Source organism: Xenopus laevis, chromosome 4L, assembly GCF_017654675.1.
Source record: "Xenopus laevis strain J_2021 chromosome 4L, Xenopus_laevis_v10.1, whole genome shotgun sequence".
In the NCBI taxonomy this organism is placed as follows: Eukaryota; Metazoa; Chordata; class Amphibia; order Anura; family Pipidae; genus Xenopus; species Xenopus laevis.
In genome coordinates this window covers 126,997,248-127,024,821 of record NC_054377.1, presented here as the reverse complement: position 1 = coordinate 127,024,821, position 27,574 = coordinate 126,997,248, and the positions used below count along the sequence as shown (strand labels likewise).

General features: G+C 41.8%; 1 protein-coding gene across 1 annotated transcript; it reads right to left on the bottom strand.

The window, feature by feature from the left end:
- Positions 1-1,472: 1,472 nt before the first annotated feature.
- Positions 1,473-27,304, bottom strand: LOC108714612 (testis-expressed protein 264 homolog). Its single transcript, XM_018258988.2, has 4 exons — positions 26,313-27,304; positions 23,738-23,959; positions 8,378-8,534; positions 1,473-2,468 (listed from the first exon to the last, which is right to left on the bottom strand). Exons 1-4 carry the CDS (start codon positions 26,577-26,579, stop codon positions 2,203-2,205), a joined length of 912 nt encoding a protein of 303 aa, XP_018114477.1. The 5' UTR covers positions 26,580-27,304; the 3' UTR covers positions 1,473-2,202.
- Between the last annotated feature and the right edge of the window lie 270 nt (positions 27,305-27,574).

The following is a 27,574-nucleotide window of genomic DNA, read 5'->3' as shown; positions in this document are numbered from 1 at the left end:
CGTATTTCCATTTATATGGATTCTTTATTCTATTTTAACATTACTAAACCTTAGAACATCAACTTCCAATTTTTATTAAAATCTATGTAAGTTCTATGGAAGCATCCAATCGCACTTGTTAAAGGGGATGTAAAGTCAAAAATAATACTGCATATACATCTTCTCTGCCATATAAGAAGATCTTTGCAATACATTTTATTTAGAAATTCAGTGCAGTTTTTTTTTAAAAAATAATCAATATTCGGCTAGCTTTCGTATCCCCTGCCTCTCAAAGTTGCACAACATCACAGCTTCAAAGTAATTAGCTTGAAAAAGGAACTAAAATGTTCTGAAAGCTTGCTATGATTATATTAGTTAGCCTATAAAGGTATCACCTTTATACCACTTTGTTATTTTTTATTTCAAAAGGGTTGCCCTGTAACAAAGTAGCACACTGAAATCCTTTGACAGCTTCCCGCCGGACGGCCGGAGTAGTGTGGATTTATCAGATACTCTGTATTCCGTTTGGCAGGGAAGCAGCGCAGGGGATTCTTTCTCACTGAAGTTAGCCTCATGATACATAAACACATAGATAACAGCCCTGATCTGAGTCCCTGCCTTTCCGAATGCAGAGAATCTGATCGTTTTGCACTACTCCTGTAAGTCCGGCAGTGAGGCTGTCAAAGGATTTCAGTTTGCAACTTTGAGAGGGAGAGGATATAAAAGTCGGCAGACCATTGCTTATTTTATAAAAACAGCACTGAATTTCTAAATAAAATATATGGCAAAGATGGTTCTTTTAAAGGTGGAGAAGAGGTATTTGCAATATTATTTTTTGACTTTACACCCCCTTTAATACTAAGAGAATTATATTTACATGCAAAAAATCTCATACTTCATTTCTGACAGATAAATAATTGCGTAAACACTACTACTACTTTACTGTGGTACAGTTATGGAATCCGTTAAGACTTTTCAGAAAATTGGGAATTACAGAAAGGCCCTCTCCGATAGACTCCATTTGTAAAAAAGATTTCCTTTTTCTCTGTTGTAATAAAACAGTAACTTGTACTTGATCCAAACTAATTAAGCCTTATGGAAGACTAAACAATCCTATGTGGTTTATGTCATGATTTTCTAGTAGACTTAAGGTATGAAGATCCAAATTATCCGGAAAACCCTAGGTCGCAAGCATTCTGGATAACAGGTCCTATACCTGTAATTATTGAACACCAGCTTTATAAACTCTAGATGACACAATAGTTATGTTATAAAGAAGGCTTACGGTTATAAAGTACCAGAGTTGTAATATTCCTGGTTACCAAGTTCTGTGCAGCATGAACCTTGTGTGTGTATATATATATATATATATATATATATATATATATATATATATATATATATATATATATATATATATATATATATATATATATATATATATATATAAATAAATAAAATCTTGAATTTTAAATAGTGCTGTTTCACAAACATTCTTAATTTTTTTTATTCTGATATATTTTTAATTATTGAATGATTTATTATTGTGGTTCCTTAAGCAAACATTTGTATGGTTTACTTATTTATGACACCTCAACTTTACATTTGTTTCACTGCTGCACCCAGCACCCATAGACTATCGTGGTGCAACCAAGTGCTTCATGTTACCAGTCTGTGATAGACGTCACCTCTGTATTAGATGCTCCATGAAAAAATGTTAGGTTGAGGAAACACAGTAAAGAAAGGCATGCAACACTATGCACAAACATGGACATGGTTTCCCCCAGTTCAGTAAACCATAGCAACAAATAAGTTAAGAGCGTTAGCTTTGACTGCTGATTGCAGTTAGAATGTTGAAAGAAAATAACTAATTGATTGCCAAGGATTATAGGACTCTGTCCCTGTGTGCATAACACAGTAAATGTCTCTTAAGTCATAAGAACACATATTCCTTGGTCTGTACTTTGTGAGATATTGATTGTTTTTTTCAAGTATAACTTACAAACATTACTCTGAATCATCCTGAGCATTCTGGACTAACAACCCATATGAATCTTCTTCGAGAGTTTACACTGTCTCTATGAAAAGTAAAAAAAAAATATATATATAAAAATAAGCACAAAAGGTAACATGGACAGAGTATGACAAGGACTTCTGAAGACATAACAACTAGGAAGCAAAGTAATAAAGTAAATGAAAAAGGGGCCTGATGCGCATGCTGCCTTATTCCTCTGCTCTCTCTTTTTCCAATGATTCTGTTGTCTTCTGGCTCCACTTGTTATGAGGGTCCATCTGGGCCTTTGCAACTGCCCCACTGCTGTCCAAGTCCAATTCTTCGAACGAGGAACCACTAGCCCCTGACTCGCTGTGACTCCTCTCACTGTCTGCATGTCTCTTCTTCTGCGCACCTTCACCTTCCAGTTCTTCTGGGCTCTCAGAGACCAAGTCTAGGCTTAAGATTTCCTCTGGTAACAAACATTCCAGTTCAGCTGATATGGACCAAAATGGAAGAAAAACACACACACACAAAAATATTAGTAGGTGGATATAAAAGAGGCAAAGAATACAAATCAATGTATTTAGGGTGTCTTATCACATAGATACACATCAATGCGTTTTATTGATGAATGGCAAATACTGCTTGCACCAATGACTTTTCTCCTTGGCTTTTCCTCACAATCTCTTTGGAGTGCCACTATATAACTTATAAAGTAAACATTGCTGATTGCTTCCTACTTTGTGGCAACAGTTTGGGGATGGTTAAAAGCCAGACTCTGTTTGCTGATAAAGGAGTGGACATGACCTCAACCCAACTGAATGGGAGAAAATGGAACGCTGATGTGAGCCAAGCATGATGCCCAACATCAGGACCAAACCTGTTATGAATGAATGGAAGCAAATCTCAACATCTAGAGGAAAAACCTTACCAAAAGAGAAGAGGAGAATAGCAGCAACTTCATATAAATACCCGTGGTTTTGGAATAAGACTTTGTACTGCCAGATGTCCACATACTTGGCCATATAGTTATGATTATTATATTTGGATCTATAGCTATCCTATAATTGCCTATTGTGTGTGTTTGTGAGGGTTGTAATTGGATTCTCTGTGTTTAGGTTACTATAACCAATTATCCTCACATTTTATTTATGTTTTTTCAAACATGGCAGTCATGGCTGGAATCCCAAGCTGCTCCTATATAAATCTCACCTTATGATGACTTATTATGATGGGGGCAAATTGATTTTTGGATAAATGGAATCGCTAAGGAGTCAAACGCATCAGTTATTCAATTGCTGGTGTGAAGTCCCTGTAAACAGATGCAGCTCCTGCTCTGGAGCATCATTAATGCCTTTCTGGGAAAAGCCCCAAGCGTATCAGCCCGAGAGCCTACAAGTCCAATGCCAGTAGAGGGAGAATGCTTGCCATTCAAGGAAGCAAGCTGAAACTTGCCTATGACGAATGTAGCCCCAATTATAACAATTTATTATTTCTGTGCATTGTAAATACAAAATAAGAATCTTTGTCAAATATGTTTCTTGTATTTTTATGGTTGCTTTTATATTGCTTTTGTGCAGTAAAAATGTTGCAACATAAGAGTGTAGAATAGTAAAGGTTACAGTTTAATTTCTGTATTTTTATATAAAGCATTAAACAGCCCTGTACAAATAAGTGTCCCTACACAAAGCATCCCTTGGCGATAATTTGAGTCCCAGGTGGAATAAGCCCAAAGTTGTTGTTATTAATAACTAAACCATGGGCTTCCCGAGTCCAAACTTGCCAGCCAATCCTTCCCCAAAACGTCACATGGTGATTCCCCATAACACAAAAATAACGAATAATGATTGCTCTGAACGTGGGCACATACCCCAGTGTCATAATGGAGCGGTTTTTAGTCAGAGTGTGCTCAGATGCTGGCCCAATGTGTAGTAAGTGGACCTGCAGCTGATTTTGTGCTGGACATACACAGAGCATGCAAAATGAACCAAACACTGGAACCATGGAGACCGTCATTATATAACATCCTAAAGACATTTTGTGACACTATCGGCTTTTGTCATTCTTAACATTCTTTGACCCAGTCTCCCATTCATTCACTTGCCTCATTAGCTTTGCTTTAGTTTTTAACCCATGATAGCCCATTCCATGCCCATAGTTCCAAATGATAGTTATTTTTATCTCGCTACTCCTTGTTCCACTACCAATCAATGTTCCTCTTATCCATTTATTAAATATTTTATCTCCACCCTCACCCTAATTTTCCTCCTTCACTTTCTACCTTCCCTTTCCAAACTGGTCCTTGTTCCATTCTCCCTCAGGTTCAATACTAGCATGACCAATATTCATAACAAGCTGGACTATTGCATACAATCGACACAGAGAAAAGGGGTGATCGGGGAAAGATATACTGGGGGAGATGGATGACATTTGTATTAATTATAGTTTGCTTGGCCCCTGTCACATTTAATTTGCCTTTACTGCTCTGCTAGCAGCCTGTGACATTTTGTCATCTTAGCAGCGACATAACCTTCCCCACTGAAATGAGCATAAATGCAATGCTTGGGGAAGTTTTTCCTATTAATTTTAAAAAATGTCCTGGGTTTGTAAGCTGTACAGTGCTGAATAAAGCATTTTTTTGCCTAATCCTTCTTTTCTTCACATGCTTTTCTCTTTCTCAAACTTTCTCTCCATTATATGTCTTTTCTCCACCCTTTCTACCTTGGCTCTCTCATTTCTCTACTCCTTCAACCTACATTTCTTTTTAATATTCCCTGTGTTATCCATCTTCACAATCACTCCTCCCTTCTTCATAGTCTCTCTTTTCACTTCTTTACCTCTTTAGGTTCTGCCTCACATCTGCTTCCTATCTTTTCATATACCTTTCTACATATGATTTCTCTTCCCACTATGTCAGTATTCGTATATAGATAATATTTTTTTTTTTTCAATTCATAATTTACATTTCTGTTTTAGGTATTTATTTTCTCCTTCACTTCCTTCCTAATTGCATTCTTGTTTAGATTCATATTTTCCCTTATCTACTCTTTGCCAATTCAACTCTTCTTGTCATTGATATTTCTCCTTCCACTTCTTTGCCTCTCCTTCTTTCCTAATCCTTTCCACTTTGTCCTTCTATTGAAATTACCATTTTTCTCACCAGATATCGTCTGCTCAGATTCCAACATGTTTGCCACCTGCCCCAGTAATTGTGAAACTACTCTCCAGGGTCATCTTCTAATTTAATATTCAATTTACTTTCGGCCATCCGCATCCTATTGTTCAGAGTTCAGTCAGTATTATTTCTTTTCATCAGACTGTTACTCTATTACCATTCCAGTTAATCTTGTAAACAAGTTAAATGTTTTGTTCTTTTTAAATGAACACCCCCTAATCAATCCCAGCCTTACAAGCACTTTCTAGTCTTTAAATTGATTTTTCTTCTGGTCTCTCCTCCCCTATGTCCCTCACAGGTGTGCCCCCTACCCAATAGATTATAGCATGCCATTTATTCTACCCCCGCCCGTGGTTTACGTCAGCTCCCAGCTGCTAAATAACACAGAAAGATAATAATAGAGAACAAGGATAAGGGGTGTCAGCACTGTGTCCTGCCCTCCGCCTGCACATGAAACCAAATTTGGGCCTCAAAAAGCTCCAAGACTCCCAGGACAAGAAGTGACCTTGGTGACAATATGTGCCCCGAGCTGAGGGCAAAGGCCAGTGCCACACAATGAGGTGACAGTGACAGCTGGTATAGCCCACGGGTGATAAAGCTTAAGGGTGCTATTAAGTGTAAAATAATGTTAATTGTGGCTGACACAGCTCAAAGGCTGCAGCCCTGACTATGCAGTGTCCACGAGCTTGACAGCAGAATGCAGAGTGAGAGGATGTTAAACTGAAACAATTTCCCTGCATTATCTTAAGATACAAAATCAATCTCCCATGTGGCTGCACTAAGCAGAGGAAAAGACTGGCATTCTCTCAGCAAACACTTTGTATTTTTACCCTGATCTAACATGTTCTATATGTTGTATGCAATTGGATTTTGCAGATGCAAATGAATAGCAGCAAGATTTCAAACTTTAAGTAACAGTAACATCAAAAAAGAAAAGTGTTTTAAAGTAATAAAAAAATAATGCTGTGTTGCCCTGTACTGGTAAAACTGCTGTGTTTTCCTCAGAAACTCTACTATTGTTTATATAAATAAGCTGCTGTGTAGCAATGGGGGCAGCCATTCAAATGATAAAAGGTTCAGGTTACACAGCAGATAAGCTCTGTAGAACATAATGGTGTTATCTGTTATCCACTATTTAACCTGTGCCACATATCCTTTTATTAATTTCAGCCATTGCTACACAACAGCTTGTTTATATGAACTATAGTAGTGTTTCTGAAGCAAACAGATCAGTTTTACCAGTGCAGGGCAACAGTACATAATATTTTCTTTACTTTAAAACACTTTCATTTTGAATCAGGGCTCAGCATACATTCGAATGAACTGCAACAGGTCAAACTACCAGTTATAATGGTAGTTTTGAAATGTTATAGTGTAGGCAAGCTATCACCCAGCATGCACAGTGCCTGTGCAACTGGGCCTGGCAAAGAAAGGACAGAAATCCAACAAACAGGTATGCCCAATGTACTAGGAGCTGTAATGATGCCCAGTATAAGCTAAAATGTCATATGGACCATAACCCGGAGTATACTGTAAGAAGGCTAGGGGATCAGTACCCAGAATGACTTGCAAGAGAACAGATGGTCTGGAATCAAGACAAAAAATAAACTACAGGTTTGAAAATTCAAACAGAATGTTCTGCTACAAGTTAATCATATCAAGGTCCTGCACATTGGAATCCCAAAAGGACAGGTGCCCAGCAGAAACTGTGAGAAGGCAGAAGTATGGGAGCCAAGAGTGCCGCAGGAGAGCAAATCTGGTGCACTGAAATAATAAGAATGGCAAGAAATTTAATTTTCTCCCTGCATATACAGAAGGCTAAAAAACACTTGACTCTTTAATGTGCTGTGCTGCTGTCCCCTTTGGGTAACAAGCCCCCAGATAGAAGAGGCTCTGATGTACATATATTAAAAATCATGTCATTCTCAAACTTCTAAAGGAGAATCATTCTCCACACTGACTGTGTGATAGGAGTTTCATCCAGAGTAGATCAATTTGAAAAGCAGCTGGAGCCTCTCTGAACATCCATTGTAACAGGATTCGTGGTGTAGTGTGAAAGTTGCCTTGTAAAGCCTGTACATTATAGGATTCTCTACTAGAGGGCACTCAGAATGGACTTTGAGAAATTGAGATGGATAAATGTATTGGGACCACAGCAGAGCAACGTGGTACCCACTGAACAGAATAAGCATCTACAAAATAAAAAAAACATGCAGTGAAATATATGATACCTGTAAACAGATAAACCAGAGCCATGAATGGAAACCTGAACTACTGCTTCTAAGGACAGGACATTATGTCTTCCATAAAAAGACATGATCCAATACGTGCTGAAAAAGGCCAATGAAATGTGACAAGAATGCACCATCAATGTTTGTGAAGAATCAGATGAATTTGTTGTGCAATAGACTCTACAGAAAGACATTATAGCTTTCTTGCTTTGAACATCCTGTTGACAGCGATATTCTGAAACAATTTGCAATTTTTTTTTTTTATTTGTGGTTTTTGAGTTATTTAGCTTTTTATTCAGTGGCTCTCCAGTTTGCAATTTCAGCAGTATCGTTGCTAGGGTCCACATTACCCTAGCAACCATGCATTGATTTGAGTAAGAGACTGGAATATAAATAGGAGAGCCCTAAAAAGAAAGATGAACAGTGAAAAGTAGCAAAATAATACATTTGAAAGCTGGACAGAGTCAGAAGAAGGCAAATAATTCAACAACTATAAAAAAAGAAAAAATGATGGTCAATTGAAAAGTTGCTTAGAATTAGCCATTCTGAAACATACTAAAAATTAACTTTACGGAGACCCATCCCTTTAATTAGCACTGAGTATACACTGAGGGAAGGTGGACACATCCAGAAGGGACATGCAGTAGTATAAAAAGTTTACAAAAACTTGTGACTTCGGTAAAAAAAAACAAAAAAAATTAACATTAACATTAGGTTACACTGACATGGTGAATGTTTTCTTATGCCAAAAATATGGAGTTTGAGAACAACAGAATGCAGCTTTTTCTGAGCGCTTAGTCTTCATCCCCTTGGCCTGGTTCTGCCGTTTCCCCATCTTTATCGGGGTTCCAATTTTGGTACTGCTAATCTATCCCTCGTCTTTAAAGATACTGATTCTAAGCAGAACTAATACACATAGATGGTAGGGCACCACTGCGTACTAAATGGGCAGGAAGGAATAAGAAAGAGAAGCAGTTATGAAAGTAAATTGCCTACCTGCAGGCTCAGGCTGCCCTGTCTCTCCTTTCTCTTTCCTAAGCAGCTCCTTCATCTCTGGAACATAGAACTCATCCTGGCGAGACAGTGGGCACATGAAGATTATCTTGTCCCCTTTGTAGATTTCTAAATAAGGATGAGCACATAGCTTTCTCTCCTATAAAAAGGATAAAGGCATTGCAAGTTCAGAGTTCAGAGTTAAACTTACACATAGTATTTCCATATACATGCACAAACATTTAACGATAGGAAGTTGAATTTTAAGAAGGAAAAACAGAGATATTCTGAATAATATGGTGATTCTAAAAGCAGACAGGATAAGTCTTGCCTAAAGGTCACTATGGGACTAGAGTTTCAAATCAGGATAAACTGCAGAATTAGGAATATCAGGAGCAATGCCTATACACTTCCATTTTTCAGACCCCTCTATGGGCTAATTAGCAATGGCAGCACTGTGTCCTGCTGTGAAGCTACAGTTCTCCCCAGGAGGACAGAAACCTGGACTTCTCATTAGAAGGCTGTATCTAATCCCTGATAAATGGAGGAGGGGTGGTTGGATACTACCAAGACAGAAAAAAAAAACAAAAAAAATAATATATATATATATATATATATATATATATATATATATATATATATATATATACATATACATATATACATACATACACACCATATATACAAACACACATTTATATAATGTGCCTGCATTGTCACTATTTCCAATATGTAGACAACCTGCCCTTTCTACTTTTCTCACGTATCTCCTTGCTGGGGTCCAAAGTGATCCAACTTTTGCTTTAGGGCCACTTGGGTGGCCATATCAAGAAAAGATTGTGCCTTTCCCTTCTATAACCATCTACATATGTAAGTCTTTAAAATGCAGTCTGGCAGTCAGTAAGTCCTGATACTGGAAAGCAAGCTAAATCATAGGTGGGTAGCACACTAAAAGAAAAATAAGGGAGATCAACATGGGGGGGGGGGTCATGGGCCTTGTGCATGATTTGGTGGACTGTGGTTCATAGCACAGACTGATAAAGCAGTAGGAAGCCAAGAATCATGGTGCACTAAGAAAAAAAAAAAATTGTTCAGCCCCCCAATTTAAATACAAAAAAGTCTATACCCCTTACCTTAAACAGATAAATGAATTCAGGATACTCAGTATAGGAGCCATTTATTTATGCTATGATATTTACTGGGGGTATGGTACGGCTGTGCTGGTGGGGCAGAAACATGGGCTTGATATATTAGGAGCAGTAGCCTCGTAAATGTGAAGAAAAAGATAGGATCTATTATTCCCTTAATGAATACGGTTAGCCGTCACAGCTGAGGTGAGAGAGACTGGTCACTGAACCAAAATAACCAAAAAATTAAGCCATTGCCTAGGTGAGAGTGGTCAATGGCCATACACAGGCTGATAAAAGCTGCTGACAGACCAAGTTGGCAGCTTATTGGCTGGTGTATAGGGGCCCTCTGACAGCTTCCATGACTGAAATCTGGCTAAAAAATGGGACAGAGGTCGATCAGGCATGTTTAAAAATTCAGTCGGATCAAGGACTCCACAGGTTTGTTGATGTGGTCCTTGATGCGGCCTCCTTCATCCCCGGCTCTGTGATCCAATCATTGGGCCCTAGGTCTTTGCATGTATGACCATTTTTATGCGACCACCATTTTAATACAGGTATGGGACCTGTTACCCAAAATGGAGCAGGACCTGGGGTTTTTTTTAGATAAGGGATCTTTCCATATTGTGGATCACACTATCATGTAGTAGCTTATAAAAACCAAGTTATACTGCCTATGTGAGGAAGGCCAGTCTGACCTTCTAGGTGGGTAAGACTGGATACTGTCTCCTAAGCGAGTGAAATTAAGTGCCATCTCTCATGAGACTGCTCAGATTTCTGGCTATCACTACCTAGGAAAGGAACATTGTAAAGTGGACTACTGAGCTGAAGAAAACTGACATTGCTAGATACATGTGAGACTTGCTACCACTAGCCTTGGTGAGTGAGATTGGATGCCACTGATTAGGTGATAAGTAAAGCTGGTTATGTGAGAGAAACAGTCTGCCACCAGTTACTTCTGTAAGACTGGCTGTCGCTGGATTGGCGAAGGAGACTACCTGCCACTGGCAAGATGAGTGAGACCTTTGTTTTAGGTTTGGTGAGAGAGACTGCTTGTTGTTGGCTGGTTGAGCAATACTGCCTACCACTGGTTAGATGAGTGAAATAGACAGTTACTGGTTAGGGGAGTATAAAGGGCTATTAATGCTTAGATGAGTGGGACTGGCTGCTACTGGTCTGCAGATAAGACCAGCAACTATTGGTGGGGTGAATAAGACAGGCTGACGCTGGTGAATGAAAATGTTTTTCACAGCGCTGCGAAATATGTTGTCGCTATATAAATACATGTTAATAATAATAATAATAATAATAAGGCGAGTGAGATGGGTCATATGACTACAACTGGCTGTCAATGTTTCAGTGCATACCTTGAGAAGGAAAGAAACGCATGGAGTGAATAATAAAAGATAATACTGGTTCAATATCATTAGCATGCTACAGTGTTTAAGACATAGCTTGTGTCTGAGCAGTATTTGTGTGCATGACTGCGCTTGACATGATCAAAGTGTGAAAAGGTTTTCATTCTTGCTTCCAGCATGTGCAAAGCTGATCGTCAAAGGCTTCATTCAAAGGCAATACCCTTACTTCCACAATATATATATATATATATATATATATATATATATATATATATATATATATATATATATATATATATATATACACACACACACACATATATACACATATATATAATCCCCAAACACATATAGATGCAAGACTATAAATAGTTCCATATTAATGCTAAAAATGTATTTCCTATATATAATTATAATGCACACATCATTGGCACATAAATGTCTACTCAGACTGGTGTTTGTGAGTAGGGGGTCAGGCTGCAGCTGCTCTCCCCTTGGTGCCAGAGACACCACAACTCACAGCAAACTCATTAAAATTTCATTCCCAGCTGGATCTGACTCATTAAAATACAAGTTGAATCCTGACAGTCCGAGGGGAGGAGCGGACAGCCCGTCCAGCGCAGCCTAAGGGAGTGGGGAGAGGGCCTCTGGAGAGAGGAGAGCAGGGAGAGGGAAGAACACTCTGGAGAGAGGTAAGCAATTAGATAGAAGGCTGCAGAGAGAAATGGAGAAGGAACAGAGTGTACAGAGTAAAATAAGAGAATACAAGACTTTGTTTAGAGCCATGGATAGAAAGCAAGCAGGCTGCGCTAAGTGCTCATCAGTGTGGAGGCAAGATGCTCTGCAGAGAGGGAGAGAAGTGGGTGGGATAGTCTGCAGCAAAGAATAATGCTGAGGGCAAGATGCTATTACTGGACTCTGCTCGGGAGGGAGACAGCAGTGGAGTTCTGAACTTGTCTAGAGTGTCTCCCTGGGGCAGGATGGACAATGAAGGAATGATCCTGCCCCTCCTTCTCCTCTTCCCTGGAGAAACCTCAAGCCGGAGCATCAAAGTCCACACCACTAAACACACTAACTTCATCATAGCACACAAGCCTCAAGGGAAGAATATGAGGAAAGACGAGGAAAATGGGTGACAGAGCAAAGAGAGCGCAGCAACGAGATGAGGGTGGATATGAGGTGTGCATGTGCAAAGGGGGGGAATAAGCTTTTAATTATATATATATTATTTATATATATCTTTGCTGCAAGCCTGCATAGAGTATCCAGTCATGAAGGATCTTATAAATTTAAATTCTATGAGATGAACACACTGAGGGGCAGTTTCATTACAAGTCAGGTTCATTTAGTAAAATGTTATTGAGAAGAAAGCAGACTCAACACAAGGGAAACAATCACAATGCACAACAAAGTATACCTGATTGTATATGAGCCCAGGACCCCAAGGTTGTAAGGTAGCATTGTTTACCACTGTGGCATTGTGCAATAGAAAAATAAAGGGAGTCTGAGTGGAGTTAAGAAAGCAATAAGGAGGTACAGGTAAAAGAGTTTAACAATAAAGTCAATGGAACAGAGGGGTTAAACATGACAGAGAATATAGGGAAAGCAGGAAAGGGAATGGCAGTGGTGTCTATTCCAGAAGTAGAAAGGTGTAGTATAATGGTAGTAATATAGATACAGGTTGGGCAACATACAGCCAGGGCCAACAGTAAGAATCACGGAGACCCATACTAGTAAGTTAGCAGGACCTTTCCCCCCCCATTTTTAACCCACTGGTTCCTGGGTCCCTAGGTGGAAGGCCCTTCCGACAATGAGAGCTGTGCCCTAGTGATAAAAAAATTACTCGTGGATGCATCATCCACCCCACTCATGCCCATTATACCAAAACCCCACCCACAATGTCCCCAAACTGAACCCACTTTCCCATATACCTCTCCCCTTTGCAATCTTCAAATCACAGTTTGGGGCCACAGCTTGTAGAACCTCCATTGCCCTCTTGAAGGTGGGCCTGCCTGTAACCCCTTAGTGCTTGTTGAACTACCAATAAAGACTGTGCGGAAAGAGAGAGCAGACACACTAGATGGGCCACTGTTCACTAGAATACAAGGCACAACACCGGAAGGACATAGTAAGCATCAAGCAAACCTAATGAAAAGAGTGTGCAGGAGCCACCATAAAGAAATCATTAATCAGGACATATAAAGCCCCCACCAATCACATTCCTGCCGTCTCAATCCCCCTTTCCCTTCTCTCTGTCCCAGATCTCATTTTCACCTAAGTACAAACAGCAGGTGCCAATTTACACTTTCAAACCAAAGCTTGAGAGTGAAAGGCACCCACCTACCCTTATGCACAGAATATCATTGTTCCTCTGTGCACCAATGAGAACTTTGCCAACTCAAATCTCAAACTGAGACACTCACAGGTTTGGTCTCCAATCATAACTAGTTATAAAAGCTAGAATATCAGAAAGAATTGCTGGCATTGCTGGTAGGGTGGTATGTCATCTAGTGGCCAGATTTTATATATTCTTTAGTTTAAGACATGCAAATGCTAAAAAATTTTCAAAACTGAAACATCACTTTGTAATTATTATGATATCTGAATGTTGTGAACTTACATAAATCCCCACACTAAGGGGCAGATTTATCAAAGTGTTAGATTAGAGCTCAACACAGAAAAAATTAACCCACTTTCTATTTATTGGGATTTTAAGAATCGTATTATCAACTGTTGACCTATAACTTTCACCTTTAGGCAAATATGCTTGTAATAATCCCACAGGAATTAATAGGATGTGGATGAGTTTTCCATGGTAAAATCTCACATTTAAATAAATCTGCCCCTAAGTATGGGTAGCAAGTATTCTCTACTTTTAAATGGAAAATATATCCCCTCTTTTTGATATGAGTTCATTCAAATGGGCTTATGTAGAAAGGTGCCTAAACTCTAAATAATAAATATGAAAAAAACCATGGAAGTCTGTCTGTGACTCATTTGACCATTTACAAATATCTTCTAAAAGCCCCCATACACGGGCAGATATAAGCTGCCGACAGATTAAATTAGCAATTTAATATTGCCCAGTGTATGGGGCCCTCCAACGGCTTCCCAGATTAATATCTGGCCAAAAGTCAGCCAGATGTCGATTGGGCAGGCTTAAAAATCCCGTCGGATCGAGGACCTCATAGGTTCTTAACGTGGTCCTTGATCAGACCGCACATTTTCTCATCGTTGTGATCAGATCATTGGGCCCTAGGGCCCACAATAAGATCAGCCCGATATCACACACCTCAAGGTGGGCATATTGGGGAGAGATCCGCTCGTTTGGTGACCTAGCCAAATGAGCAGATCTCCATATGTAAGGCCAGCTTTAGGCTCTCTGAGTGATGCATCCCCACCTTCCCCTTGTTCCATTGTGCAGTGACAGACTCTGCCTTTTGGCTAAGATCAAGTGTAGTATCTTCTCCTAGGTGGGTGGGGTGCATCTAGCTAAGGGTGCATCCGGAAGAATCCATCCACTGAAGGGGGAGAGAGGCACTTGGTCCTCTGGCCAAAGGCTTGGGCTATGCGCCCCATGCCTTGCAAACCTGGGGTGCCAGAGTATCACTGGTGGAGTGGGCCACTAAGTAAGCACCGTTACTTTAAAATTTTTAAAATCCGCCCGATAGGTCGGGGCTGCACACAGCCGCACTTTTATTAATTCCCCCCACCCCTATTTATTTTTTAAGGCACTTATCACTTTTAAGCACTTATTTTGGATGGGTGCAATGCCCGGGTATATGTGTGGCCTTTTGGTTCCTTCTCCCCCTGAACATTGGCCTATGATGGGCGCACACGGACTTCTTCGGAGGTCAATTGCTCCTTTCCCTTCGGGGATCGTAGAAAGGGGTCCCCCTAGCTTTGCGGCGAAGGGGATCCGAAGACCCTTGCGCCCTGTCTGTGCCTTATGGCCGGGGGGGTTGGGGATAAAGGGCCCCACCTTAGCCTTGGCGACGGTGGGGCTGAAGATCTTGTTTTATCTGCGCGCCTTTTGGGCCGGATAATCCGGAGTTTTTATGGGGGGACTTTTTTTTTTTAAGGCTAAGTTCCATTGCACCACTTGCACTTGTGTGAGCACATTGTGTGTGACACTGGCACTGGGTGAACAAAGTATACTCGAAAAAAAAAAGAAAAATACTGCTTTCTGGAGAACTTGTGCACTGCCCACTATGGAAAGCAGAGGGACCTCAAGTTCCCAATTCCATCACTTCAGAATGCAACAAGGTGAGGCAGGGGCTGCATTACACTGTGAGTTTAAAAGGGATACTGTCCCTTTTAAAAAGAAATCTGTTTGCTCTTTTGAAAAATGGATTCAGTCAGGGGCGTAACTATAGAGGAAGCAGACCCTGCGACTGCAGGGGGGCCCAGGAGGTATAGGGGCCCCACGAGGCCCTAATTCATATACAATTTCAATAAATATTGGAGAAACAAGTCAACCTCTAAATTTTTTGGGGGCCTGAAAAATAATTTGCTGTGGGGCCCAGTAATATCTAGTTACGCCACTGGATTCAGTGCAGAATTCCCATGACAGTATCCCTTTAAAAGGAGTGGGGAAATGGTTCTTACAAGTAAAGCTGCCCATATACGGGCCGATAAAAGCTGCTGACAGACCGAGCAGGGGTTTTCACCTTCAAACACTTTTTTCAGTTTAGTTGTTTTCAGATATAAAGACTTTTTCTAATTACTTTCTATTTTCTTTGTATGACAGTTTTTCTGATAGTTGAAAATTAAATTTTTCAACTTCTTTTGCCTTTCTAAAGCTGCTTGGAGGGGGGCCACTGACTAACTGTTCTAAATTGATACATTTAGTTGATACATTTCTTATCTTTGTCCCTGCTGAGCAGAATCCCTGAGTTTCATTAGAGGTGGCTATTAGAATTGATACAATAGTTGGCAATATTCCCCTGCTTAGAAATGTATCAATCAAATGTCTTAACTAATGTAGCAAATAGTAATAGTTCAGAATCTGAAACTGGATTACTGAGCTGCCAGACAAACACCAGGGACATGAAATTTTAAGCTTCAATTTTAGAAAAACTAAAAAAAAAAAAATTAGGGATGCATCGAATCCACTATTTGGAATTCTTCATGAAAGATTTGGCAGACTAATGAACCAAACCCTAGTTTGCAAATTAGGATTCAGTTTGGCTCGGCGCGGGTCGAGGATTCGGTTCATCCCTAAAATAAACAAAAGATGGAAAGCAATTGAAAGAAATCTTTATTTCTGGTGAACAGTCTAAAAACAACTGAACTGGAAAAAGTGTTTGGAAGGCAAACAGCCCCTTTATAAAGTTAAAAAACTCAGAGGTGTTTACATGTTAAACAGCAAAAACGGTCATGCTTTCTAATTTTCGGGCTGAATTCTGCTCAGTGTAGCTGCACACAGGCCAAAGCCATGCCTGTGTAATGGAAGATGGTGAACTTACCCCACGAGACGTCCAAGATGGCGACCTCCTGCTCCACCATGCGGTTCTTCCTGGTCGCAATGTGATTGCATCAGAAACGAGTCGCCCCCGGATTGGTCGCCGGCGACGGAATGGACGCCGGCGTCAGAATGTGCGTCGGCGTCAGGACGCTAACGTGAGGACACCGGCGTCAGCGTCATGACGTCATCGCGTCAAGTTTTGGCGCCAACTTTGGACTATTTATTCCTGACTGCCCTTTACCTCCTTGCCCAATTATAGGTCTATCTTGCATAGTTCCTGGGTGTGATTTACTGCTTTCTGATTATCTGTGTACCGACTTCTTGCCTGTTTTACGACTCTGATCCTTGCTGCCTGTATTTGACCATTTGCCTGTTTACGACCATCCTCTTGATAAATCCTTTTGTACCGCGAACTTGGTTTATTTGCCTCCTCCTTGGTCCACACTACAACGGAGCCTTCGGGCCCTGACAGTATAATTGGGCCATGGACCCCTCGGAGGAGCCTCAAGTTCCAACTGATGTCAGCAGAGCCGTTCGTGGATTGGCTTCTCGTATGCACTCTTATGAAGCCCAGCAAACCCACTTCGGCCAGGTACTAGAAGCAATCTTGGAGAAATTGTCTGCTTTGTCTCCTGTGGCTCCAGTTCCTATACCAGTTCCTGCAACCCCGCTCCAGGTTTCCGAGCCTCGCATTCCTGCACCTCCTCTCTACAGCGGTGATCCGGAATCATGCCGTGGTTTCATCAACCAGTGTGAAATCCAATTCACCCTGCTTCCAGGTCAGTTTGTCTCGGAGCGAGCAAAGGTGGGCTATATTATTACCCGCCTGCAAGGGAAAGCTCTGGAGTGGGCTTCTCCTCTTTGGGAGAAGGAGGATCCGGTAATCGATGATGCCAGGGCCTTCATCCGGGACCTTCGCACTGTATTCGATGCTCCTGGTCGGGCTACTTCTGCCTCTGCCCGTTTATTCCAGCTGCAGCAAGGGACTCGTTCAGTTCCTGAATATGCCATTGAGTTCCGAACTCTCGTGGCGGAAACTTCGTGGAATAATGATGGGTACCATGCTGCCTTTTACAACGGCCTGGCGATGCGCATCAAGAACGATCTCGTATCCCGTGAGATTCCTCCTCGTTGGGAGGACCTTGTTGCATTTGCTGTAAAGGTTGACACCCGACAGAGGGAGTTCCAAGTCGAACTTGAAAGGGATCGTGCTAGGAAGTTTTCCAGGTTCCAACCCACCCTGGCTCCACGCTTCCAAAGACCCCTACTCCCCAGTCCGGCTTCTAATCCTCTTCCTCCTCCTCCTGTGGCACCTGCTACTTCTTCTTTGCCATCTGAAGAACCAATGCAGATCGGTCGGGCAAGCCTTTCCGAACAGGAGAAGTTACGAAGAAGGGCTGCTGGGTTATGCCTCTACTGCGGGGGAAAAGCTCACTTCGCCCAAGAATGCCCAGTGAAGCCGGGAAACTCCAAAACCTAGGTAAGCTTGGGGAGACTTACCTGGGTGGAATTTGTTCTTCTCCCCATTCATCTGCTCAACGTTTTTCTCCTTCCTGTTCAAATCCAGTTCGGCTCCAAGAAGATTTCTTCTCAGGCATTCCTTGATTCTGGTGCTGCAGGCAACTTCATGGATCGTGCCTTTGCTGATAACCATGTCATTCCGCTTCAACCTTTGGCAAACCCTCTTCGTGTCCTGGCGATTGATGATCGTCCCCTTTCTTCTGCCATCATCTCGCAGTCTACTCAGGAACTTTCCTTCAAGGTGGGCACTATGCATTTGGAAAGACTGTCTTTTCTTCTTATTGATTGCCCTTCAACTCCTGTGGTCTTGGGACTGCCTTGGTTGTGTGTTCATAATCCTGTTATTGACTGGTCCATCTCACAAATATCCCGTTGGAGCCCATTTTGTGTACACAACTGTTTGCCTGCTGCCCCTGTCATCAAAGTTTCTTCAGTGTCTTCGAATTCTTCTCTTCCTCCTGTGTACCAAGCCTTTTCCGATGTCTTTGATAAGAAGTCCGCTGAGACCCTCCCACCTCATCGCCCCTATGATTGTCCTATCGAACTTTTACCCGGCTCAATGCCTCCTCGAGGCCGCACTTATCCGCTTTCTCCCTCCGAAACTTCTGCTATGAAGTCCTACATCCAGGAGAATCTTCAAAGAGGTTTCATTCGTCCTTCTACCTCCCCTGCCGGAGCAGGATTCTTCTTTGTTGAAAAGAAAGACGGAAGTTTGCGGCCCTGCATTGACTACAGGGGGTTAAATAAAATCACCGTAAAAACAGATATCCCCTTCCTCTCATCTCTGAACTTTTTGATCAGCTCAAGGGGGCTAGTTTCTTTACCAAGTTGGATCTACGTGGGGCCTACAATCTCATTCGGATTCGCGAGGGAGATGAATGGAAGACTGCTTTCAATACTCGTGATGGCCATTACGAGTATCTCGTCATGCCTTTCGGCCTTTGCAATGCTCCTGCGGTCTTCCAAGAATTAGTCAATGATATTTTTCGTGATCTTTTGGGACAGTGTGTGGTCGTGTACCTTGACGACATTCTTATTTTTTCCAAAACCCTCTTCGATCATCGTTGTCAAGTACGTGAAGTTCTTTCCAGATTGAGGAAAAACAATCTCTTCGCCAAGCTGGAAAAATGCACCTTCGAAGTTTCTTCTATTCCTTTTCTTGGCTACATCATTTCTCCTCAAGGTTTTAAGATGGATCCCGCCAAAGTTTCTGCAATTTTGGATTGGCCCCTTCCCACGAGCGTTAAGGCAGTCCAGAGGTTTATCGGCTTCGCCAACTATTATAGACAATTTATCAAAAACTTCTCTTCCAAGATCCATCCAAATCTGGCCTTGATCCGTAAAGGGAGTAAACCTCAACTCTGGCCTCCTCTAGCTCTCGAAGCCTTCAAGACCCTCAAGGAAGCCTTTTCTTCTGCTCCTATTCTTCGACACCCTGAACCCTTACAACCCTTCTTCATTGAAGTCGATGCCTCCGATGTGGGAGCCGGTGCAGTCCTGTCCCAAAGATCTTCCTCTGACGGGAAACTCCACCCGTGTGCTTTTTTCTCTAAAAAATTTTCCTCCCCTGAGCAGAACTACGATGTGGGCAATCGGGAGTTACTTGCCGTTAAGTTGGCCTTGGAAGAATGGAGACATTTGCTTGAGGGTTCTTCTATTCCAGTGACTATCTTTACCGACCACAAGAACCTTGAGTTTATTCAATCCCTCAAGCGCCTCAATCCCCGGCAAGCCAGGTGGGCACTTTTCTTCTCTCGTTTTAATTTTATTATTACTTTTCGTCCTGGCTCCAGAAACAGGAAGGCTGATGCTCTGTCCAGAAGCTTTGCCCCTGAAGATTCCTGTCCTGAAGATCCTGTACCCATTGTACCCTCTACCAAGATTATCGCCGCCATATTTCCCTCCTGTGCCTCTCAGTTACTTTCTGCTCAGTCTTCGGCTCCTGCAGAGACCCCTCCTGGTGTTGCCTTTGTCCCTCCGGAATTTCGTCTTGACATTTTATCCCAAGCTCACAGTTCCAAACAGGCTGGCCATCCTGGGATTAAGAAGACAACAGAACTCTTGTCCCGTTTGCTCTGGTGGCCGTCCCTAAGGAAAGATGTCAAAGACTTTGTTTTGTCCTGTTCCACCTATGCTGTTTCCAAGTCCGGACATTCTCCTCCCAAGGGTTTACTCTTGCCACTTCCCATTCCATCTCGACCCTGGACTCACTTGGCGATGGATTTCATTGTCGATCTCCCTGTTTCTTCTGGCCACACTGTCATCTGGGTGGTGATCGACAGATTCAGCAAAATGGCTCACTTCATACCCCTCCGGAAACTGCCTTCTGCTCTTGAACTCTCTGAACTTTTCATCAAACATATATTCCGTCTTCATGGTTTTCCTACCGAGATTGTGTCCGATCGGGGGTCCCAGTTTATTTTCAAGTTTTGGAGGTCTCTTTGTAAAGCCCTTAACATTTTCATTTTTCTTCCGCCTACCACCCACAGTCGAATGGAGCCGCTGAACGGGTCAATCAGGCCTTGGAACAGTTTCTTCGCGGTCATGTGTCCTTGTGCCAGGATGATTGGTCGGATCTTCTTCCCTGGGCTGAATTTGCCCACAACAACGCCCTGCATTCTTCTTCCCAGAACTCTCCTTTTTCTGTGTTTATGGTCTCAATCCTTTGGCATTTTCTCAGGATCTTCTTTTTACCAATGTACCTGCGGCCAATGATCAAGCTGCTCACATGTTGGCTATTTGGCGTGCTACCGCGGCAAACTTGGAGAAGAGTTCCCTGGTGCAGAAAAAGTTTGCTGACAAGAGAAGGATTTCTTCCCCTCCATACATTCCTGGTGATAAAGTTTTTCTTTCCACACGCAACATTCGTCTCAAGATTCCTACACCCAAGCTTGGTCCTAAATTCATCGGGCCCTTCCCTATCATCGAAATCATCAACCCTGTGGCTGTTCGTCTTCAACTCCCTCCTGAACTGCGGATACCCAATGTTTTTCATGTTTCCCTGCTTAAACCTGCTATGTCTTGTCCTTCTTCTTCTTCTTCTTCTTCCCCAGCTCCTGTTTTGGTTGACGATCATATGGAATTTGAAGTCAAAAGAATCCTGGACTCTCGTATTTCCCGGGGCATTCTTCAATATCTCATCGAGTGGAAGGGGTTCGGTCCTGAGGAGTGTTCTTGGGTGAGAAGTTCCGACGTACATGCACCTGTCCTGGTTCGTAAGTTCCACAGACTCTTTCCTTCCTCCCCTAGCCTCGGTGGTCCTGAGGCCCCCCCTAAGGAGGGGGGTACTGTAATGGAAGATGGTGAACTTACCCCACGAGACGTCCAAGATGGCGACCTCCTGCTCCACCATGCGGTTCTTCCTGGTCGCAATGTGATTGCATCAGAAACGAGTCGCCCCCGGATTGGTCTCCGGCGACGGAATGGACGCCGGCGTCAGAATGTGCGTCGGCGTCAGGACGCTAACGTGAGGACGCCGGCGTCAGCGTCATGACGTCATCGCGTCAAGTTTTGGCGCCAACTTTGGACTATTTATTCCTGACTGCCCTTTACCTCCTTGCCCAATTATAGGTCTATCTTGCATAGTTCCTGGGTGTGATTTACTGCTTTCTGATTATCTGTGTACCGACTTCTTGCCTGTTTTACGACTCTAATCCTTGCTGCCTGTATTTGACCATTTGCCTGTTTACGACCATCCTCTTGATAAATCCTTTTGTACCGCGAACTTGGTTTATTTGCCTCCTCCTTGGTCCACACTACAACGGAGCCTTCGGGCCCTGACAGCCTGTCAATGTAGTTACAGGAAGGAGCAGTTCTGCTTTAACCCACCTGTTTTACTTGGCGAATAGTTTATTTTGATATTGATTTTTTTTTTACATTTTTGATAATATATTTATCTTTATGGCCACAAACTGCCATAAACCTGCATTCAACCCCTTGATAAAAGACTGAAAAGCATAATCTTGCTAAGGGGGCACCAAAGGCCCCAATCTTTGGATCTTTTACCACATAACAGCACTCATTGAAATCACTGTAGCCACCATCCTAAACCTCAAAGGGGCGGGGTCTGCAGGGATCAATTCATAAAATCTTTGACCTGTGATTGTTATGAAATAATACAAATAATCTGAAACACATTCCATAAACGTATTCCATAAAACATTTACATCTACGTATTTTTCAGTTTTCAATAAAACTAAATATTTTAAAAATACCGTGTGTATATTCCATGTCTGTTTGGTGTCACACCTAAACCAGTATACCGATTAAACCTATTAAGACTGCCTAAGTGAAGAAAAATATATATCCACGACTTTTGTGACTTAACATTGGTTTTAATGATATAGTTCTTAAAACGTATAGGTTTGAGAAAGGCAATAGACTATATCAGATATGAAAAAAATGATTTAATTCCCAAACTAATGGAAGCCTGAATCAAGAGAATCTGTATGTTTTTCTCAGAAATAAACTGGCAACACCAGGTGGTGTAATTTATAAAGGATTAGATGAAGTCTTTACTGTTGAATTTAGCTAGGCTACAGCTAGAAACATGTTGACAGGCTCTTCATGTGCTGTACTTCTTTACTTACAGTATAGCTGTTGTATATGTGCTGAAAATGCAGTATTATATCTAGATATAGCGTTCATCTATATCGGTGACCCACAAGTAGATCTATGAACATTAGCTAGCAGGCTCTTGAAAACTGCATGTGCATTGTTACCTTTACCTGCAAAACAGGTTTTTTTTTTCTTCATAGTCAATACGTACTGTTGCTCTGCACTGGTAAAAAGTGTGCATTTGCTTCAGAAAAAAACACTACAGGTATGTGATCTGTTATCCGGAAACCTGTTATCCAGAAAGCTCTGAATTACAGAAAAGCCGTATCTCATAGACTCCATTTTATCCAAATAATACACATTTTTAGAAATGATTTCCCTTTTCTCCGTAATAATAAAACAGTACCTTGTACTTCATCCCAACTAAGATATCCTTATTGGAAACAAAACCAGCCTATACGCTCTATTTAATTTTTACATGATTTTCAGTAGGCTTGAGTTACGAAGATCCGAATTATAGAAATATCTGTTATCCAGAAAAGCCAGGGTCCAACGCATTCTGGATAACAGGCCCCACTGCCTGTATAAAGCAAGTAAATAAGCCATGGCAATAGGGGATAAGGTTAAAACGGCATATGTTTATACATCAGATAACAGATTAGCTGTGTAAGGACCCTGGCATGTGGGACATTTTGTTGTCCGTGATAGATCTACACTACGGTGGGCGACAAAATGTCCCTAGTTTCCTTCCCACTAGTATACCACTAGTATAGTACCTAGTAATGATAAGTCTTGTAATCTTGAAAATTTCACCGCTCGTATGAGTGACTTCTTTTTAGAAGATTCTTTATTCAGAGCTTGGATGAGTGGGGAAAAGTCCAGTTGTTTTTGAAATTTTACTACTAAATACAATACAACTGCCGTTTTCAGCCCATGCATTCTGCTTCCCAATACATCAAACTCTGACCACCTTTTTTCCCACTACATACATTTGCTTTAGCATAATGTATCTCTTGCTGCATCTTTTCTAACCAAAGCTATTGGTCTCTACATTTTTGATCCAACTAAATCAAGGTTTTCATTTTTCTCTTGCCAAAATACATCGCCTCTGGTTATCTCTCTCCACCAAAAACATCATCTTCTTTTTCTTAACCTACCAAGTACATTAAAGGTTTCTACTCTTTCCCAGTCAAATAAAACAGGCTTTGTATCTCCCTCACATTAAACGCAAATATGCTAGCATGTCATCTCTCTCTGCCCCAAAAATGTACAGGGTAACATCATACAACACCTAAAAAAAAATAATTTGTCTTGTCCTGTGTCTTGTTATTACCTTAACATATTTCTCCAGTGCTGGATGAACTCGGGTAGTTGCGAGCTGGATTGAGAAAGGGGTGGTATATGGGAAGGTAGCCATAACTGCATGATTTACTTCTGGCAAAACACAGAACTTGAAGCCATGTTTACGGAATATTCTGACATGATCCGGAAGTGGCTTTTCATCTCCTTCACTGAGAATACTGCCCACTATATATCTGCAAAACTCCACAGGGACCTTGAAAAAAAGTTGAAACACGAAATACTGGTTATTTAGAGACCGATCTAGAAGATCACAGATAAACACAGCTGACATGTATACACAAATAGTGTTTCATATGCAATACAGAGACACATCTGGGTTCCAGTAACAGGTGGATACCCCATTTCCCTGTGAGACTGCCTGCGTGCCTTTTTAAGTCTGTTATAGGCAAGATAACGTTCCCCTGAGTACATGGTGCTATGTATATCTTCTTCTGTCTCTTCACCTGCTTTAAGTGTTGCATAAGTTCTTTCACAGAACAGTTATTATCCAAAATTAACTAGTTTGATGCCAGAAATACCTCTTAGGCATTGGTCCCCAAACTGCTTGTCTGACCTCATTGCATGGCCTATAGCAAGGGGGAATCAGCCTAAAAGACAATTAAGGAGTGATATGGGGATTAGACAATATTGGCAACTACTCCTTGAAGATTTTTTTCTGATATGGTTGTGTGTTTATAAAAAAAAAACACCCCAGACATTGAGTATTAAAGTTAATTTGGCAGTCTCTTCATACAGGTCCAATTGACCACAAACAGTTGTAGGGCCATAAAAAGAACACAAAATTCAATATACAAGTTGCTATATGTAAAGGGCTACTATAAACATTCACAAATAAATGGTATATGTCAGGACTAGCTATGGCACCAACTAGATAATCTCTAAATTCCAGTAATATCATCCTTCTATTTAAACACTTTAAACAAACAAAATACATATATAATTATAATCACTGTTTAACAATATCATCAGTTACAGGGGTTGTTCACCTTTAAATTCACTTTTGGTATGATGTAGAAAGTGATATTCTGAGACAACCTGCAATTTATTATTTGTGGTTTTTAAGTTATTTAGCTTTTTATTCAGCATCTCCCCAGTCTGCAATTTTAACAGTTTTGTTTCTAGGGACCAACTTACCCTAGAAACCATGCATTGATTTGAATAAGAGGCTGGAACATGAATATGAAAAGGCTGGAATAGAAAGCCGAGTAGTAAAAAGTAGCAATAACAATACATTTGTAGCCTTGCAGAGCACTGTTTTTTAGATGGAGTCAGAGACCCCCATTTGAAAGCTGGAGAGAATCAGAAGAAAAAGGGTTCTAAAAAGAAATGTCAAAAACTTTAAAAGATAAAATAAAGACCAATGGAAAAGTTGCTCAGAATTATCCATTTTACAACACTATAACTAAAAGTTAACTTTAGGTGAAACACCCTCAGTAGTGACGAGTGATATTTTTCTCTAAGTTTCACCGTGAAAATGATGCCCATAGACTTTAATGGGTGAAAAAATTTGTAGGGCACATCAAAAAAAATTGTTGCCGCTGGACCAAAGCATTTCAAATTCGCCCATCACTAGTGGTCAGTTATGTGAAATTAGAAACAACTTTGGCTTTCGCACACCCTGACCTCAAATAACTTAACAATACCTGGTGCACGAAGGTAGAGGCTCAGCCACCGCACGTACAATGCTCCACAGAAAGTAATCCAAAGGCACACAGGATTGATACAAGCAAGATTGCCTTGAGCATTTAATGCAGAGTTCAACGTTTCGGAGTAACGCCCCTTTGACAAACACCTTTATCAAGCATGCTTGAAAAAGGGGTGTGACCCTGAAACGTTGCACTCTGCATTCAGGGTCGGACCTGCCACCTGGATTTCTTCCTGGGGCTTCTGCCTCAGCAGGGCCCCCTCCAGAGCCTGAGGGCTACTGCCTCAGGGCCTCCCATTCGTCAACCGTGCCACAGCTCCACAGCAAGTGTGCATACACGCGCGGTGGGGGTTGCAGGACAGGAGGCAGTAGCCCTCAGAGTCCGGAGGGGGGCCCCTGTAGGGTTGCCACCTTTTCTAGAAAAAAATACCGGCCTTCCTCTATATTTATCTTTTTTTCCCTATTAATAAAATTGGGATCAACTATCATTTTTACCGACCAGGCCGGTAAAATACCGGCCAGGTGGCAACCCTAGGCCCCTGAGGCAGAAGCCCCGGTGGGTCCCGTGTCTGTCTGCATTAAACACGCAAGGCAATCTTGCTTGCATCAATCCTGCGTGCCTTTGGATTACTTTCTATGCAGCTATGTGAAATGCCACATGACTCACAAACTTTTGTAATACACAAAATTTGGAAATTTTAGCTGTCACCAAGGAATACCATGACCTCTTTATACTGTCTTAGAACTTGTTGGTGACTTCTCATATCCTTACATTTTAAAGTAGAGGTGCATTATTCCCTAAATATATATATTTAACACACAAATAAGCCCCATTGTAGAGCTGGCAGTACACGACTGACGTCACGTAATGTAGAATTACAAGCAACCTCTGTGTTCTCACCTTCATGGGGTTGTCATAGTAAACCCCAATGGACACCAACTTCGGAGCAAGACTGACGTTTTCTGTATACAAATTCCCACTTTCATCATAAGGTCCCACTCGAAATTTGTAGGCCAACACCACACCTCGAATAGGCGGGGGCCCTGCCCGAACCTCTACTTCTGTGAGCAGCCCTGAATACACAGCTAAGGCAAACAAGGTGAGAAGTAGAATTACTACTAGGACTGCTATGAGGGAAATCAGCACCCATTCTGGTACAGAGCTCATCCTAGAAACAGGGTGCCTGACCAACTGCAAGAGAACGACACGTGGTGGGGTTACTTCACACCTCTTTAGCCAATGGGGTACACTGAGGGGGGAGGGGTCAGCAGCCCTTCGTCAGGTGCGTAAACACGCGACCCCCTCTCAGGTTTGAACCAAGGACTTTGTCTCAGCGCTGACAGGTGATTGGGACTTGTCACTGCTGGTCGAGGTGATCCAGTGAAATAAGCTGGTTCTTCGCTGACAAGCCTCTGCACGCTTCCTTTCAAAACACGCAGCTTCCGGGTACAATGGCGGACGCAACTACTTCAGTAGGGGAGTATTCGTGGATTGGACCAAAAAATATCGACGCCGAATCCAGTACGCAAACTGCATTGTATGTTTAAATAATCACAAATGCCGACGCAGAAGTGATTCTACAGCGCCGTGCACTGGGTATGATCTTAGTCAGGACGGAGTCGGCCGTCACCATGGAAACAGAGATGGAAGATTCCAATTTCCACGCTAAGATTTAGTTAGTTTAGTTAAAATTACAGTTCTCGGGCTCTAGTATTAAGCTGATCCAAGCTAATAAAGGCGAAACGATCGTCTACTCAGCCAAAAGGTAATAGTGTTCGTGTGTGAAGAGCGCAACTTTGCCGGTAATAAGGTTGGGGGCGGAGGCCAAACAACAACTGTCTCTGATAGGCGGAAAGTGGGCAGGAGCCGTGTCGTCATTGGACGCTGGGATTAGGCGAGAAACCCTAGGGAGAAAACCCCGTGAGAAACAAGAGGCTGGTCACAACTGACGACATATAGTGTAAGAAGAAGGCAAGGGTAGCGCAAGGTCAGGACACACTGTAATGAGTGTGTTGTGATATCATTTCAGCATGTGTGTTACCTGCAAGCAACACAGACTGAGGAAAAGTGGTGAGGACACGTTTAGTCAGTGTATAGTGCTGCTGGCATTGCTAAATCTACATCCCATAATAATAACAGTTCTTGTTTAAAGGACTAAGCAC